General features: G+C 44.8%; 1 protein-coding gene across 1 annotated transcript in view; it reads left to right on the top strand.

Moving 5' to 3' along the window:
* Positions 1 to 2,147: 2,147 nt before the first annotated feature.
* Positions 2,148 to 19,331, top strand: part of ERMP1 (endoplasmic reticulum metallopeptidase 1) — a 47,994-nt gene continuing 30,810 nt past the window's right edge. Inside the window, exons 1-3 of the mRNA XM_044272942.1 lie at positions 2,148 to 2,419; positions 15,255 to 15,556; positions 17,787 to 17,914. Coding sequence (XP_044128877.1) covers positions 2,151 to 2,419; positions 15,255 to 15,556; positions 17,787 to 17,914 — 699 coding nt within the window. The 5' untranslated portion in view covers positions 2,148 to 2,150. The remainder of the gene's footprint in view (positions 2,420 to 15,254; positions 15,557 to 17,786; positions 17,915 to 19,331) is intronic.

Here is a 19,331-nt window from a genome sequence, read left to right as displayed (position 1 = left end):
TGAAAATCTGTCATATTCTAGGTTCTTCAAAGTAGCCACCTTTTGCTTTGATTACTGCTTTGCACACTCTTGGCATTCTCTTGTTGAGCTTCAAGAGGTAGTCACCTGAAATGGTTTTCACTTCACAGGTGTGCCCTGTCAGGTTTAATAAGTGGGATTTCTTGCCTTATAAATGGGGTTAGGACCATCAGTTGCCTTGTGGAGAAGTCAGGTGGATACACAGCTGATAGTCCTACTGAATAGACTGTTAGAATTTGTATTATGGCAAGAAAAAAGCAGCTAAGTAAAGAAAAACGAGTGGCCATCATTACTTTAAGAAATGAAGGTCAGTCAGTCTGAAAAATTGGGAAAACTTTGAAAGTGTCCCCAAGTGCAGTCACAAAAACCATCAAGCGCTACAAAGAAACTGGCTCCAATGCGGACCGCCCCAGGAAAGGAAGACCAAGAGTCACCTCTGCTGCGGAGGATAAGTTCATCCGAGTCACCAGCCTCAGAAATCGCAGGTTAACAGCAGCTCAGATTAGAGACCAGGTCAATGCCACACAGAGTTCTAGCAGCAGACACATCTCTAGAACAACTGTTAAGAAGAGACTGTGTGAATCAGGCCTTCATGGTAGAATATCTGCTAGGAAACCACTGCTAAGGACAGGCAACAAGCAGAAGAGACTTGTTTGGGCTAAAGAACACAAGGAATGGACATTAGACCAGTGGAAATCTGTGCTTTGGTCTGATGAGTCCAAATTTGAGATCTTTGGTTCCAACCACCGTGTCTTTGTGCGACGAAGAAAAGGTGAACGGATGGACTCTACATGCCTGGTTCCCACTGTGAAGCATGGAGGAGGAGGTGTGATGGTGTGGGGGTGCTTTGCTGGTGACACTGTTGGGGATTTATTCACAATTGAAGGCATACTGAACCAGCATGGCTACCACAGCATCTTGCAGCAGCATGCTATTCCATCCGGTTTGCGTTTAGTTGGACCATCATTTATTTTTCAACAGGACAATGACCCCAAACACACCTCCAGGCTGTGTAAGGGCTATTTGACCATGAAGGAGAGTGATGGGGTGCTGGGCCAGATGACCTGGCCTCCACAGTCACCGGACCTGAACCCAATCGAGATGGTTTGGGGTGAGCTGGACCGCAGAGTGAAGGCAAAAGGGCCAACAAGTGCTAAGCATCTCTGGGAACTCCTTCAAGACTGTTGGAAGACCATTTCAGGTGACTACCTCTTAAAGCTCATCAAGAGAATGCCAAGAGTGTGCAAAGCAGTAATCAAAGCAAAAGGTGGCTACTTTGAAGAACCTAGAATATGACATATTTTCAGTTGTTTCACACTTTTTTGTTATGTATATAATTCCACATGTGTTAATTCATAGTTTTGATGCCTTCAGTGTGAATCTCCAATTTTCATAGTTATGAAAATAAAGAAAACTCTTTGAATGAGAAGGTGTGTCCAAACTTTTGGTCTGTACTGTATAAGAGGCTCTATACATAAAGGGGCACATATAAGAGGCTCTATACATAAAGGGGCGCATATAAGAGGCACTGTACATAAAGGGGCACATATAAGAGGCTCTATACATAAAGGGGCACATATAAGAGGCTCTATACATAAAGGGGCGCATATAAGAGGCACTGTACATAAAGGGGCACATATAAGAGGCTCTATACATAAAGGGGCACATATAAGAGGCTCTATACATAAAGGGGCACATATAAGAGGCTCTATACATAAAGGGGCACTATTTATAAAGACCACCACTCTTGTATGGGTGCCTCCAGAGACAAGCACTTGAGTCTTATAAATGAACCACTGGATTTTCTACCTGCAATTTTACATAAATCAAAAAAGTCAGTTGAACCCAAGTAGAAAGTATAACAGGAGTCCTTATTATTAAGGCAGGCTCAGACAGCCGCATACAGACACTGGGCATGTTCACACTACAGCCCCAAAAAGCGCGCTCTGCTCAGGAATAAGCGGCGGTAATTTGACCCTCTCCGCCCACTGTTACTAGCCGGCAAGGACAACCGGGAACTGTCAGTCAGCTGTTTCCCGCCGCACGATGATTGGATGACTCAATGACAGCGCGTTCTCTAGTTGGCTGGGGGTTACCATGGCAGCGGTAGGCGGAGCTAGAGTGTTTCAGTCATGGAGAGGTCGGGGAGTACGGGGCTGGCGGTCCGTAGGTCCCGGCACAATGTGGTTAGCTCTGCGGCAGGACCCGGACATGGGAACCGGCGGGAAGATAACGGGGGCAATGATCGCAAGTCTCGGAGCCGAAGCTTGGTGTTCGGAGCCGGAGTCCCGGCTGTACTGCTGCTCTATGTGCTGGGGGTGAGAGCTCTGGTGCACTTCTCACTGCAGCAGCTGGTGACACCTGGTACCCGCAGCACCGACTTCAATGCCAGCTCTGCCAGGTAACTGGATGTCAGTGTGTAGAGGGACAGCAGCCAGGCGGTCTCCCTGTGATGGATGTCAGTGTGTAGAGGGACAGCAGCCAGGCGGTCTCCCTGTGATGGATGTCAGTGTGTAGAGGGGCAGCAGCCAGGCGGTCTCCCTGTGATGGATGTCAGTGTGTAGAGGGACAGCAGCCAGGCGGTCTCCCTGTGATGGATGTCAGTGTGTAGAGGGGCAGCAGCCAGGCGGTCTCCCTGTGATGGATGTCAGTGTGTAGAGGGGCAGCAGCCAGGCGGTCTCCCTGTGATGGATGTCCAGGAGAGCGCTGGTGGTAAGGTAGTGTCAGTGTGGTGCCTGTAAAGCCCTTCATGCCAAGCTGGCAGTGTCATTGGCCATGGTCTGCATCAGTCATTTCATCCTATGTGTGTGGGCACACGGGTGCGGGTAAACGTACGAAAGATCCGCAGGACTTTTCGTACATATCTCCCTTACGCTTCACGTGTTTGGTGCGGTTTTGCTGCAGATCTCAGCCTTGCATTGGAAAGGGTGAAATCCACACCAAAAATCGGACATGCTGCGGATCTCGCCTTCGGGCAGGTTGGTACCTCCATGGGATGAATACGTGAAGTGTACGTGACCTCTGTCTATTCTCATACGTTTTTCTGGAGCTGTATTACGCTGCGGTTTTTCTACACGGGAATTCGAGAGGAAAAACTGAACGTGTTCCTCATTGTGTGCAGGTGGCCTAAGTCCTCTTCTCTTCCCATGAGCTGTACGGATTGTGTCAGGATTAGGGATCAGCCAACTTGTGTTTTCAAGCTCTGCGTATCTAAGAATTCCGTTATGGATTCCGCTACCACGGACCATAAGTTATGGAATATAATATAACCTTGTAGGTCGAACTTGAAAACACGCTCAAGTTCGCTTACACTAGTCAGGATCTGTTCAGGGAAAAACTGATGGTTCTGCGCTCAAGTTCAATCAGTTTTTTTTTTCTGCAGTTGCGTTCAGTGTGTGCATTTTTTTTTAACGCACGTGAAGAAAAATTTATATCTCCTAGCAACCATCAGGGAAAAACGCATTACATCCGAATACCTTCCGTTTTTCACCCAAGCCCCATTCACTTCTATGGAGTCAGAGCTGCGTGAAAAACACACAATATAGAACATGCTGCGATTTTTCCTGAACGCAGAGACGACGCGTGAAAAATGTGTGCACAGACCAACTGAAACGAATGGGTCAGGATACAGTGCAGACGCTTTGCGTTCACTACACGCATCACGTCTCTCTGAAGGGCTATTCCAACTTCAGTGTTGATGGCCTATCCTCAGGACTAGTGTTGAGCGAACTTGTGTTTTAAGTTTGGCGTCTAAAGTTCGGGTTCAGGTTAACGAAGAATCGCGTTATGGATTCCACTACAACGGACCATAACGAATTTAGAATCCACAAACGAGATTCTTCGATAACCCGAACTTTAGGCGCCGAACCTAAAACACAAGTTCGCTCAACACTACTCAGGACCCATACTGACTGTGTGAAAGTGACCTAATATGTGGAGGTTCTGCATCAGATTCTGCTACTGATCTGCAGGCTATACGTGGCTGTGCCACGCTCCTCCTCAGGCCACGTTCACATGTCTAGCGTGTACTGATATGTGAGCGGTGTAATAAAGGGGATTTTAGGCTACCTTCACATCTGCGTTTTGCCAGATCCGTCATAGGGTCTCAATACGCTTCAGGAAAACGCTTCAGTTTTGTCCCAGTTCATTGTCAATGGGGACAAAACTGAATGTAATCGGGTGCACCAAGATGCGTTCGGTTCCATTGCGTTCCCATACCGGACAGAAAAACGCTGCAAGCGGTGTTTTTGTGTGTGTGTCATGGGATGCAGAACAAGACCTGTCTGGCATGAAACACAATGTAAGGGCTCATGCACACGACCGTATGTATTTTGCAGTCCGCAAAAACCGTTTCCGAAAAAAAAAAAAAAAAGAATGACGTCCGTGTGCATTCCGTATTTTGCGGAACAGAACAGCTGGCCCATAATAGGACAGTCCTATCCTTGTCCGTAATGCGGACAATAATAGGACATGTTCTATTTTTTTTTGCGGAACGGAAATATGGACATACAGAAACTGAATGCATGCGGAGTAACTTCCGTTTTTTTTTGTGGACCCCCATTGAAATAAATGGTTCCGCATACAGTCCACAAAAAACCCAGAACGGACACAGAAAGAAAATCCGTTCATGTGCATGAGCCCTAAGTCAAAGGTGCCGGATCCATTTTATCTGCCATTGACAATGTCGTGCCGGATCCGTCTTGGTCATTTTAGAGATAATACAACCGGATCCGTTCGTAACGGATGCAGCCGGTTGTATTATCATGACGGAAGCTTCTCCCTGCCACAGATGTGAAAGTAGCCCTAGTTTAGTTTTTTCCCGAGATGGTGTTAGGTTCACACAAGATTGGTGCGCTGTGATCAGGCAGCAGATCAATATCGGATAGCTGCCACTAACAGCACCAAGCAGCTGAATGCCATAGTTCAGCCATGTTGGTTGTCACAGAGCCAGTTTGCTACATACAGAAATTCCCTCCGTGTACCCTATGTCCCTCATTACCACATGGAGCACTGTGCTGCCGCCATCTTATTCCATACAGTGCTCCGCTCATCACCGGGGGACCTTGTCCTCACAGTATTGATTGCATGACGTGCTCTCGGCTTAGGTGTGGGCTGTATTTCCCATGCATATTCATCTCCAGCTCCCAGTACAGGGCTGGTCAGAGGAAACCTGTCATCCTTCACATCCTGTCAGACATCTGCCCACTTCTGTTTAATGGCGCCCATACTGCTCTGTATTTCCTTACGTAGTGGTATAGGCAGGTTGTGGCCACAAAACCATACGATAATGCTTTGTACGTGATGATGCATTTCCTCTCAGCGGTAATGATATCTATTATAGGAGAAAATAATTAGGATGGGGGACAGGGGAGAACTGGCCATAGACCCTGCAGGGAATTTTCCCAGTGGGATAATGCCCATAGGGGCCACTGGAGCCCTCCTCTGCCGCTGGCTGGGTACATGCTACTGGGGGGGACTAGAGGGGTCATTATTAGAGGAAGGCCAGGCAGTATGCTGAAGGTTGGGCTGGCTTGCTATTGTGGCCCCCATCTCGCCTCCTAAACGCCTATCCATATTAGAGACAGTTGGAGGAGGACAGAAGGTGGCAGTTATTGGTGGCCACCACAGAGGGACAGCTTCTGGGGTGGTATTTTGTGCTGCACTGTGGTATTTGGTTCTGTGGGATGGGATTCTGTGCTGGTATTACCGACTCTGCCAACTTGTGTTGCTCCACCTTCTGTCATTTTGGACCCACCTACAACATTGGGACCACTTTTAGTTTTTTCCCAGTCAATCCCTAATGGAGGACAGTACAGCAGGTGTCAACCCAGAATGCTAACTGCAATGATTGCGCCACATATATTACTGACTTTATATACTGAAGTACATGAGGGACAGCCATGAGGTACTGTCGATGTCTACGATTACATGAGCTGCGCCATTCTGATAACTGACGCAATTAAGCTGGTCAAACACCTGAGGAAGCTGTTTGTTGAGCACATGCCTGGCCTAAAGCTTTTCCTCCTGTCTTGACCGTTACCGCTAGGCGAGGCCCTGGCAGCGGCTTATCTCCTGCAGAACAAAGGATCTCTCTTTCCTCAGAGGGCAGTGTTGGGAGGCCTGCGTATTTACAGTTGATATGCTTGAGGATTTTCTGTCATAATAGCCGTTTTCTGAATAAATCGCCTTACCTGCCAAGGATGAAATAAGTACAGTACTACTGCACTAATAGGTTTCAGTTTACACCTCTTGCCCTGTAGCTGCCGGCTCTTCAGGTTTTATGAGGTAGACACACCTGTGTTGCATGATAAAGCATAATTATTTGATATTATCTATTTTATTCCATTATGTCAAGGGTGTTACCCCGTTACTATATGGCTTTATATTTAAATATACATATTTTTCTCCTTTTGAAGCAACTCTCCATTAACCTCAGTGTGTGTTACATGGGGAATGTTTTGGATTTTTTATATATATAAATTATAAATCTATTCCTTGGGACTCCTCATCTGACCCCAGCACTTCAGAATAGTTTGGCCCGACACGTACCGTTGAGTGACGTCACCAGCTTTGCTGATATCTAATTCTAGGCAGGTAAAGCTTCCCCCATATTGCCCCTGAGGAGAAGTGGAAGTGACAGCGACATGCACATCATACTGACGACATGACTATGCTAGTGATCCTATAGGACTATTCAACCTTAACCCCTTCCCGACATATGACGTAATAGCCGCATTTTGACGTGCTATTACGTTATGGTGATCGGGCGGGCACCGGAGCGGTGTGTGCCGGATCACTGCAGGCGCCCGGCAGTCGCTGATAGCCAGGCCCCTGCTGTACCCTTTTACAGCGATGCTGGCGGATTAACCCCTTCTATGCCACGGTCAGCACTGACCGCAGCATAGAAGATGCATGCCCCATAGAAGATGCATGCCCCATAGAGAATAAATGGGTCAACACCCGTTCCGCAATTTGCGGAACAGATGCGGACGTGTGAATGGACCCTTATACTGTGTAATATACTAACAGGCAATGCATTACAATACACATATCGGCAAGGTTAGATGCCGATACTGATAACTTTAAAAATCATGAATATCGTCCGATAATATCGGTAACTCCGATAATCGGGTCGATCCCTAGTAACAACCTGCTCTATAAAAATAGCACATGATCTACACTGTCAGATGAATGAAAAATAAAAATGGTGCCAAAGCAAGCTTGACAAAGGTTCTATGGATGAGCCGAAACGTCGCTGTTGCTGTATTGTTCCACATGGCTGAATAAACTTTTGTATTGTTATATATCCTTTGGAGTGCTGTCCACTTTTCCATTTATATATCTTGGGCTATTAGCTTATGCCCCAGGACATAGCACCCATTTTTCTTCCTTTTGATTCATTATCGGTGCTGCCAACTTTGTCAGGTCCATAAATATTTGGACATCGTCACAATGCTATCATTTTTGGCTCTATACACCACCACAATGGATTTGAAATAAAACGAACAAGATGTGCTTCAACTGCAGACTCTCAGCTTTAATTTGAGGATATTTACATCCAAATCAGATGAACGTTGTAGGAATTACAACAGTTTCCATATGTGCCTCCCACTTGTTAAGGAACCAAAAGTGATGGGACAATTGGCTTCTCAGCTGTTCCATGGCCAGGTGTGTGTTATTCCCTCATTATCCCAATTACAATGAGCAGATAAAAGGTCCAGAGTTAATTTCAAGTGTGCTATTTGCATTTGGAATCTGTTGCTGTCAACTCTCAAGATGAGATCCAAAGAGCTGTCACTATCAGTGAAGCAAGCCATCATTAGGCTTAAAAAACACAACAAACCCATCAGAGAGATAGCAAAAACATTAGGCGTGGCCAAAACAACAGTTTGGAACATTCCTAAAAAGGACTGCATTGGTGAGCAACACCAAAAGACTCGGAAGACCACGGAAAACAACTGTGGTGGATGACCGAAGAATTCTTTCCCTGGTGAAGAAAACACCCTTCACAACAGTTGACCACATCAAGAACACACTTTAGGAGGTAGGTGTATGTGTGTGAAAGTCAACAATGAAGAGAAGACGTCACCAGAATGAATACAGAGGGTTCACCACAAGACGTAAACCATTGGTGAGCCTTAAAAACAGTAAGGCCAGATTAGAGTTTGCCAAACGACATCTAAAAAAGCCTTCACAGTTCTGGAACAACATCCTATGGACAGATGAGACCAAGATCAACTTGTACAAGAGTGATGGGAAGAGAAGAGTGTGGAGAAGGAAAGGAACTGCTAGTGATCCCAAGCATACCACCTCATCAGTGAAGCATGGTGGTGGTAGTGTCATGGCGTGGGCATGTATGGCTGCCAATGGAACTGGTTCTCTTGTATTTATTGATGATGTGACTGCTGACAAAAGCAGCAGGATGAATTCTGAAGTGTTTTGGGCAATATTATCTGCTCATATTCGGCCAAATGCTTCAGAACTCATTGGACGGCGCTTCACAGTGCAGATGGACAATGACCCAAAGCATACTGCAAAAGCAACTAAAGAGTTTTTTAAGGGAAAGAAGTGGAATGTTATGCAATGGTCGAGTCAATCACCAGACCTGAATCCGATTGAGCATGCATTTCACATGCTGAAGACAAAACTGAAGGGAAAATGCCCCTAGAACAAGCAGGAACTGAAGACAGTTGCAGTAGAGGCCTGGCAGAGCATCACCAGGGATGAAACCCAGCGTCTGGTGATGTCTGTGCGTTCCAGACTTCAGGCTGTAATTGACTGCAAAGGATTTGCAACCAAGTATTAAAAAGTGAAAGTTTGATTTAGGATTATTGTCCTGTCCCATTACTTTTGGTCCCTTAACAAGTGGGAGGCACATATGCAAACTGTTGTAATTTCTACACCGTTCACCTGATTTGGATGTAAATGCCCTCAAATTAAAGCTGACAGTCTGCAGTTAAAGCACATCTTGTTTGTTTCATTTCAAATCCATTGTGGTGGTGTATAGAGACCTGACTGTATATATTATATACATACACTGTACGGTCAGCCATAATGTCACCCATACTGTGCCTATAACATTCAGACATGAATGTTAAAGCAAACATTTACTGAAGATATTTTAAAGAGTTTGGGAATTTCAGTGTTGTGGACACAATATGCAACTCTCACTAGTATAAACAGGTATCTGGAAAAACCTGTCTCGCTTTCTCCTCCTGAGAATGAATAAAGTTCATTATGCACAGTACAAAAGCCTGCTTATAATTTATTCTTTCTTTTTCAGTTTAAGAAAGTATACTGTGTACAAACCGGATTCCAAAAAAGTTGGGACACTATACAAATCGTGAATAAAAACTGAATGCAATGATGTGGAGGTGCCAACCTCTAATATTTTATTCAGAATAGAACATAAATCACGGAACAAAAGTTTAAACTGAGAAAATGTACCATTTTAAGGGAAAAATATGTTGAATCAGAATTTCATGGTGTCAACAAATCCCAAAAAAGTTAGGACAAGGCCATTTTCACCACTGTGTGGCATCTCCCCTTCTTATAGCACTCAACAGACGTCTGGGGACCAAGGAGACCAGTTTCTCAAGTTTAGAAATAGGAATGCTCTCCCATTCTTGTCTAATACAGGCCTCTAACTGTTCAATCGTCCTGGGCCTTCTTTGTTGCACCTTCCTCTTTATGATGCGCCAAATGTTCTCTATAGGTGAAAGATCTGGACTGCAGACTGGCCATTTCAGTACCCGGATCCTTCTCCTACGCAGCCATGAGGTTGTGATTGATGCAGAATGTGGTCTGGCATTATCTTGTTGAAAAATGCAGGGTCTTTCCTGAAAGAGATGACGTCTGGATGGGAGCATATGTTGTTCTAGAACCTGAATATATTTTTCTGCATTGATGGTGCCTTTCCAGACATGCAAGCTGCCCATGCCGCACGCACTCATGCAACCCCATACCATCAGAGATGCAGGCTTCTGAACTGAGCGTTGATAACAACTTGGGTTGTCCTTGTCCTCTTTGGTCCGGATGACATGGCGTCCCAGATTTCCAAAAAGAACTTTGAATCGTGACTCGTCTGACCACAGAACAGTCTTCCATTTTGCCACACTCCATTTTAAATGATCCCTGGCCCAGTGAAAACACCTGAGCTTGTGGATCTTGCTTAGAAATGGCTTCTTCTTTGCACTGTAGAGTTTCAGCTGGCAACGGTGGATGGCACGGTGGATTGTGTTTACTGACAATGGTTTCTGGAAGTATTCCTGAGCCCATTCTGTGATTTCCTTTACAGTAGCATTCCTGTTTGTGGTGCAGTGTCGTTTAAGGGCCCGGAGATCACGGGCATCCAGTATGGTTTTACGGCCTTGACCCTTACGCACAGAGATTGTTCCAGATTCTCTGAATCTTCGGATGATGCTATGCACAGTTGATGATGTTAGATGCAAAGTCTTTGCAATGTTTCGCTGGGTAGCACCTTTCTGATATTGCTCCACTATCTTTCTGCGCAACATTGTGGGAATTGGTGATCCTCTACCCATCTTGGCTTCTGAGAGACACTGCCACTCTGAGAAGCTCTTTTTATACCCAATCGTGTTGCCAATTGACCTAATTAGTGTTAATTGGTCTTCCAGCTCTTCGTTATGCTCAAATTTACTTTTTCCAGCCTCTTATTGCTACTTGTCCCAACTTTTTGGGGATTTGCTGACACCGTGAAAATTTCAATCAACGTATTTTTCCTTTAAAATGATACATTTACTCGGATTAAACGTTTGATCTGTCATCTACGTTCTATTACAAATAAAATATTGACATTTGCCATCTCCACATCATTGCATTCAGTTTTTATTCACAATTTGTTTAGTGTCCCAACTTTTTTGGAATCCGGTTTGTATAATGCAGCTCTCCGGGCAGATTATTAAAGAGGTTATTCTGCAAAAAGTATTACTATGAAATAAATGGGGTATTTCAAATGAAATATTATTGTAATATGCATGATAAAGAAAGTGTTTGTTTTTTATGTACATCATATTTTCCTCTTGCTCTTTTTCCTGTGGCCCAAACTTTGGTCCACCTTCTCTTGCATTCAGTGAGGGGCAGATATGTTCACTAGCAGTGGTCGCAATAACGTCTGTACAGACGTCATAGATGCCTGTTCAGGCCATTTTACTACCTTTAAAAAAAAAGTCTAAGGCGTACCAATACGTTTTACACTTTTCCCTGCCATTCATCAGTGCAGGGTGCGCTGTGAACAGCACAGGCATCGCAGCGATGCGGTTGGTTCGGGCAGGCTGCCCGACCATTCAGCACACCGCTCGGAAGTTGGGAGGGAGACTTCTGCAGCAGAGTGGGGTGAGGACAATCTTCTGACTCCTTGTTCTAGAGATCACTTTTGATATGTCCCTATGACATATCAAAAATGTGATTTGTTTCTAAGCCCCTGATTGGGGGGGGGGGGGGGGGGTCTGGAATGGACGCACAGCGGGCTTCTATAGCCAAGTGATAATACAGGGAAGAGCCACTATATTGGGCTGTACTTTATCACTTGGCTATAATTTCACTCCAGACCCCTCCCCGGGGCTTATTAACCCTATGCTAGAGGGAGGGGATTGTTATTTACATGGAACTGTATGTTAGAGAAGCTAATGGGAGGGCATGTTATCTGCTATTTATTTCTTTTGTTTTGCTCAGTTTAGATGAGCAGAACAATGAAAATAACAGAAGTGCTGGATCGGCCACATAAATGACAGGAAAGAAGCTGAAGTGACTCCGCTGACTATGATGGGATCTGTTCAGTTTCCGTTCGGGATCCTGTCTTTTTACCAGACAAAAAATTCCTGCATGCCAGGCTTTTTTGTCTGGTCTTTTTGACAGAATCTGTAACAGAGGCTATGTATAGGCCTACGTATTATGTATTTGAATTACTGCAACTTTTTTTACTCCTCCTCGGCTAAAAATACTCCTCAAAAATGGTAAGAGTAGTATTTTTACTGTTCCAGAAAAAAATGTAGTGTGACCTTTAGGGTTGTTGCGGGTATCGAAATTTCGATACCCAATCGATACTTTTGTCCCGGTATCGATACGATACCGGGATTTCCGTTTTTTCGATACTGGGCTGCGCTTCTGCGCAGTCTAGTATCTCTGAACATGAGCGCGCTGCTATCGGCGCGCTCATGTTCTCTCTCAGCAGCACGGGGAGAAGGAAGCTGTCCTCCCTCCCCCTGTGCTGCTGCTGCCGCTGCCACCAATGAGAAGCGAGGGGCGGAGGAGGGGCGGCAATGAGAAGCGAGGGGCGGAGGAGGGGCAGCGCCGGCAATGAGAAGCGAGGGGCGGAGGAGGGGCAGCGCCGGCAATGAGAAGCGAGGGGCGGAGGAGGGGCGGCGCCGGCAATGAGAAGAGAGGGGCGGAGGAGGGGCAGCGCCGGCAATGAGAAGCGAGGGGCGGAGGAGGGGCAGCGCCGGCAATGAGAAGCGAGGGGCGGAGGAGGGGCAGCGCCGGCAATGAGAAGCGAGGGGCGGAGGAGGGGCAGCGCCGGCAATGAGAAGCGAGGGGCGGAGGAGGGGCGGCGCCGGCAATGAGAAGAGAGGGGCGGAGGAGGGGCGGGCGCACTGCGCCACCAATGATAGGATTATTTCAACACAGAGCTGCGCCCAGCGATGCCCCAGCACTCACCATTAGTCCTGGGCGCCGCTCCGTTCGCCTGCAGTGCCCCATTACTGTCTCCTCTCCTGCTCCACATGCTGCTGATTACTATCGGAGCGATGGGAGGAGACATCAGCTTCACTAGTAGGCGTTCCTTCTCCCTGCGCTGCGATTGGACAGCGCTACAGCCAGGGAGAAGGAACGCCCACTAGTGAATCTGATGTCTCCTCCCATCGCTCCGATAGTAATCAGCAGCATGTGGAGCAGGACAGGAGACAGTAATGGAGCACTGCAGGCGAACGGAGCGGCGCCCAGGACTAATGGTGAGTGCTGGGACATTGCTGGGCGCCGCTCTGTGTGGCCTGATAGTGAAAGTCTGGACTCATATACAGTAGTCAGTCTTTAACACATACAGGAGGCGGGTGCCGGCAGCAGAATCGCATTGCCGGCACCCTGCCCCTGACAGGGAGCTGCGATCAGCGGCAGTTAACTGCCGCTGATCTGCCAGTACCCGCCTCCTGTATAAAGAGGTAGTTATCATTGCCCCCCCCCCCCTCAACCCACCCATCCCATTAAAATCATTGGTGGCACAGTGTGCCGGCCCCTCTCAACCCCCCAGTATTAAAATCATTGGTGGCAGTGGCCACAGGGACCTCTTCCCCCCCCCCCCCCCCCCCTCATTGGTGGTGCAGTGGCAGCTTCTGATCGGAGCCCCAGCTGTGTAAGCCTGGGGCTCCGATCGGTTACCATGGCAGCCAGGACGCTACAGAAGCCCTGGTTGCCATGGTAACATCCCTGATGCTGTGTGCACAGAGCAGCAGGGACAGTGTGGAGTCCTATTCACCCTAATAGAGATCTATCAGGCTGAATAGGAAAAGGGATGAAAGATCCCAGGTTCTAGCCCCTAAGGGGAAAATAGTCATTAAATAAAAAGTGTAAAAAAAACAAACAAAAAACACTAAAATATGAAGTATAAATCACCCCCTTTTCCCAATTTCACATATAAAATATTTAAATAATAAACATATTACATCGCCACGTCAGAAAAGTCCAAACTATTAAAATATATAAAAAAAAATCTAGGTGGTGAATGCCGGAACAGAAAAAATAAAATAAAAACTGCGCGATTCGCCATTTTTAAAAATGAGGAATGCACGTGGCTTTTTTTGTTTATTTTTTTCGCGTGGTATCGAATGGTATCGAGTATCGCAATACTTTTTCATGGTATCGAAACCGAATAAAAAAATTGGTATCGCAACAACTCTAGTGACCTTTGCCCATTAGCTTCCTTCCCCTCAGAGCTGGCGTAGTGATCTGATCAGAGTCCATAGACTTCTGTATATCTTTATACGGGTTGCAGCAAGCACCATGATGCCAAATCTAGGTTCTTTTTTTTTTTTTTTCTTATTTTTTTCATTTTTTTATTAATTTTAACTGTTTATTAACTTCTAGTCATTGACTATACATGACTTTTATAATGCATTGGTAGATCTTCTATACCAATGCATTATAGCTCATCACTGTTACAGTGACAGTCTGTCTATTAGGGTGCATTCAGACGACTATTGTGTTTTGCAATCCGGATGCCGGAACGCGCAGCCCATTATAGAAATGCTTATTCTTGTCTGCAATTGCGGACAAGAATCGGACATGCTCTATATTTTTTGCAGGGCAGCGGAATGGAACTACGGATGTTGACAGCAGTCGGTGTGCTGTCGATATCTTTTGCGGCCCCATTAAAATGAATGGGTCCGCACCCGTTCTGCAAATTTGCGGACCGGATGTGGACTCATTCATACGGTTGTCTGAATGAGCCTGTGGCACAATCTAATAGGCATATAGTCATGTCAAGCATAGGGGCCTTAGTTAGGCCCCCAGCTGCCATGGCCAAAAATCAGCTTCACGTGATTGCGTTCGCAGGGAGCTGAGTGTGGTAGAGTAAGCACTTTCCGTCTAACTGCCTAGATGCCGCAGTCGCTACTGGCTGCAGCATCTAGGAAGTTAAGCAGCTGGGATCAGAGTTGCAGCAGGAGCCTGGCTTTCTTCAGTGCCAGGCTCCTGCTGTGATCCGCAGCACTGTATTACTGCACCCTGAGGGGTCTGTTCAGTTCCTGCTGCCCACACCAGGATTAAAGGGTTGTCCGGGAAAAGATATTGATGCTCTGCCGGGACAGCCTACCGGATCTGCTTGACGGAGATATGAATGAGGCCTTAGATTTGGAGACTAGAAGAGGTCTTCTACCATCAGCCCTTAGAATAGATAAAGTTTTTCTTCTACTATGTAAAATTTAGACATTTAAGCCCCATCTGCGTCATTGAATACCCAGGACGGTACACAGAAGACATGCAAACTGCCGCTTCATTAGTCTGTGCTGCTCCCTGTTGACTGTCCCCATGCGTGTGACAGTGAATAAGATTTGGGCATGATTATGTAGTTTCTGTAAGTACAACTATCTTCTGTTAGTATGTGATAACTAGACTGTATATTTTAGACGTATACATCTCATGATATTGTGTCTATATGTAAAGTCATTGAAATGGGATTGTTTGAGCTGCAGATTCAGGTTTTAATCTATTTGTGATTTTTACAGGATTTACTTGGAGCATATTACCGCTATAGACTCCAGGACAGTAGGGAGCCCTGCAAATGAAATCCTTACCGTGAACTACTTATTGGACAGCATCAACGAGATTGAAAAGAAGAGCAGCAAGGCCCACAAAATCACAGTTGATATCCAGCGGCCTACTGGAACATTCAGCATAGACTTCCTTGGAGGTTTTACCAGCTACTATGATAATATAACTAACATTGCTGTGAAATTGGAGCCAACTCTGGGGGCACAACATGCGGTTCTAGCAAATTGCCACTTTGACTCTGTAGCCAACACCCCAGGTAAGGTTTGTGGGAAACCTGCACAATGCTGGTCCATAATCTTTGTACGTACTCAACTTCCTTTAATTTTATTCACATAAAATAATACTGTTGCATTGGCCTTATTTCTTTTACCCAAAACCAGGAGTAGCTGTAAAATATGAAACTTATAAAGAAAATCCTATTGAAAGTGTTTTTTATTTTATTTTTTCAGATAGAATTACAGAAAAATAAAAACGATTCCAACTTAACCATTGTAGACCGTATGTCTCAGAGGGCATACGGTCGTGTGCATGAGCCCTTAGAAGGGTGAAACACCAGTCACATATAAACTTAGCTTTTTCTTTACTGGAGTGTGGAATTAGAGGTTTTCTGGGTCCTAAATCAAGACAAACAGCCACAGGTATACATTACAGACAACAAATATCTCATGCCACTGATCCAACAAAAATATCATGGCCATATCGCTTTGGCACATACTGAATGAGATTTGCCTACGACTGCCTGCAGTGCCTATGCGTGTGTTGACCTATTAGACCTTTATTCTGAATTTTTGTCATTTGTCTCTATTGTTGTGTCAGCCATTTTTGCAAAAATGACTACAGGAAGTGTAGCCGTTTTGGTTCTCAGTAGGGATGAGCGAATCGACTTCGGATAAAACATCCAAAGTCGATTTGCATAAAACGTTGTACCTTGGAACCGAGCCCGAGTTCGGGAAAAGGTTTTTAACAGTAGAAATACATTTTTGAACTTATTACCCAAAGTCTCGCGAGACTTCACAAAGTAATAACTTCGGCTCATCGGAGCCAATACATTCTAATACCGTACAGTATCCTAACAAAGTTTTATATGGATTGACTTCGGATTTTTCATCCGAAGTCAATTTCGCTCATCCCTAGTTCTCAATTCTCAAAAACTTTTTGCAAATTGTCATTTTTTTTTTTTTTTTTTTTGGGTTGTTTTTTTCATTTTCAGAAGTAATGAGTGATATGTCTCCCTCTTTCTTTTGCTAAGGCAACAGGTTTGAGATATGGCAAGTAAATGAAACGCGATGAACACAACTTGGCTTCTGCATATTAAGTTATTTATAATTAATAATTTTGAAGGGTTGTCCCAGAATAAAGAGTTATCGCCTATCCCAGGATAGGTAATACATGTCTGATTTCTAGGAATGCTACTGCTGGTATCACCACTGATCACCTGAAACCCCCTTTCCTCCTCAATGCACCATTGCAGTGAGGAGCAGTTTGTATGAAGCAGCAGTTGAGCTCCACTCCTTTCAGAGTGAAAGGGACTGATGGAGACAGCAGAGTCCCATACACACTGAATGGAGTGACAGGGTGGTCATACAGTGAAGAAAACAGGAGGCTCAAGGCCTAATTCTAGTGATCGGTGGCGAAGCAGCAGTGGAGCTGCCAGAGATTGTAGATTTATTACTTATCCTGGGAGACATCCATTTTGCATCATTTATAATAACCATTTATGAAGTTAACAGTCATTTTGTAATGTATTTCTTTTACCTTTATTGCTCCTATATCCCGTTCTGGGCTGTGGTCACATGACCATGTCCATGCAGCTCTTTATTATATCCTGTGATGCTTTGTCCATGCGCTTGTCAAAGCAGCAACAGGTTCAATGATAGGGGAGTTTGTATGTAACTAGCTGGTGGGAGGAGCTATAAACTAGCTGGGTGTCAGGGGCAGTGATAGGGGAGTGTCTATGTAACTGGTGGGAGGAGCTATAAACTAGCTGGTGTTAGGGGCGGGGCTGGAGCTGTAGCAGAGAAAGGAAAAATGCATCATAGGTTTGGTTGGCTGCAGCAACAGGAAGTGCTACCTACAGGATGGAAACAAACCAAAGTGATATGTTTCCATGGGGAAAATGGGTTAGTAGAGCGCAAATTGGAAAAAAAAAAAAAAGGGGGGGGTAAGATGTACATGAGGTAGGGAACTACATGAACATGTCTGTTAAAAACCATAGTAATCTTGGAAAACCCTTTTAAGTCTTGGCCCATGCCCTAACTTTATTAATGTTATTGGGCTGACTTACAATACAGTCAGTCAGTAATGGATCTTTGCCTGTTGATTAGGAATGTCTTGTACCTATATAAAATGATTTGACTGTGTACCGTGAAGCGGTTCCTGTTTGAGCCGTCAGTGCCAGAGACTGCCATTGTTAGCCCTATATAAAGTCGTTATAACTCGGACATGCTCTCTTATTATAATAATGTGATATTGTAATATTACTGCAGGTGCCAGTGATGATGCCGTTAGCTGTGCCGTTATGCTTGAAATCTTGAGTTCCTTGTCGAGCGCATCTGTTCCTCTGAAGCATGCAATCATATTCCTTTTCAATGGGGCAGAAGAGAACATTTTGCAGGTAACATAAATCTTCCCTTTGTGACAGGCTGTTGGGTATTAAAGGGGTATTCTCATCTTATAAACTGATGGCATGTCACCAAGAAAGACCCTTGCAATCCAGGGCCTGCTGTGCTGGTGTAGGTGCTTGGTTTAAATATATATTTAACCCCTTAATGACTACCAATACGCCTTTTTACGGTGGTCACTAAAGAGCCTTAGGCTGGGCCGCTGCCTTTTCATGGTGGCCCGGTCTAAGTGCTGCACGGGTCTCCCGGCAGAATTGCCCTATTATTCTTAATCGCCACCGAAAAAACGTAATAACAAGCGATGAAAAAGTATAATTTACTCCAAAATGATACCAAGTTGCCTGACAAAAATCAATCCCTCACACAACTCCATAGAAAGGAAAAAAAAAATTATGGTTCTTAGGAAGCAGCGATGCAAAAAGATTTTCTTCCTTTTTTTTTTTTTTTTTTTCTTTTTTTATCGCAAAAGTAGTAAAACGTAAAAAATATATGTATTTGTTATCGCTACTGATCCAGAGAATAAAGATAATATTTACACGAAAAAATTAACGCCGTAAAATTTATAATGTAAAAACTCAGCTGTATTGCAGTTTTTTCAGATTTCCCTCCTAGAAAAACTTAATAAAAGTTAATGAGAAAGTTTTGTTTACCCCAAAATGACGATGAAAAAAGGAAGAAAACCGCTCAAACAGGCTGGTGACTAGGGGTTAATTACTGTATACTCAATGATATCATGCCATGGCTACCTTCTAGTTGTCGTTTACAATAGTCGCCCTTTGACCTTATTTGTACAGTTAATTTCAGATCTGTGTTGGATATAAACCAGTCCTTGGAGTGAGAAAAAAGATATTCAAAAAGAAGGCAAAGGTTTTCCTTGATTTCCATGACAGGATCCAACTAGGGCTGGGCGATTGGCAAAAAAATAATCTCAGTTATTTCAATTTTATGGACGATTATTGATCATAATCTCTATTTTTTGTTCTTTCTAAATTAACTAAAAATAACACGTCCATGACAGTCGGGTTCTTTACAAGTGGGATCATATTCTCTCAGTTTTTGGCTTCTATTCTAGGTTGGGTACATTAGGTTTAGATCGCAGCAGGGGTCCATTGTAGGTCCTGTATATTCAGGAGTCGGATATCCTCAGGTGTCCACTCAAGGACATAGTCAGATGCTACTAACTTTCCATTCTAGGTCTTGCTTATGTACAGGTGCCACCAGGAGTTCATTTTTGGAATGAGGTACCCTTGCATATCATTTGCTGCATCATAGATGTTAGCAATCATCAGCAGGACCTCGTTATCCATAGTTTAGGGTGAGCTGTCAGTCCACATTTCTCACCGCACTCCACCATTAATGAGCCCATTTCAGTAGAGCACCAGGAGATAAGAGGCCGCCTAACACTTCTGG

The sequence above is a fragment of the Bufo gargarizans genome, unplaced genomic scaffold, assembly GCF_014858855.1.
Source record: "Bufo gargarizans isolate SCDJY-AF-19 unplaced genomic scaffold, ASM1485885v1 fragScaff_scaffold_252_pilon:::fragment_2:::debris, whole genome shotgun sequence".
Taxonomy (NCBI): Eukaryota; Metazoa; Chordata; class Amphibia; order Anura; family Bufonidae; genus Bufo; species Bufo gargarizans.
The sequence above is the reverse complement of the archived record's forward strand: the minus strand, read 5'-3'. Positions and strand labels throughout refer to the sequence as shown.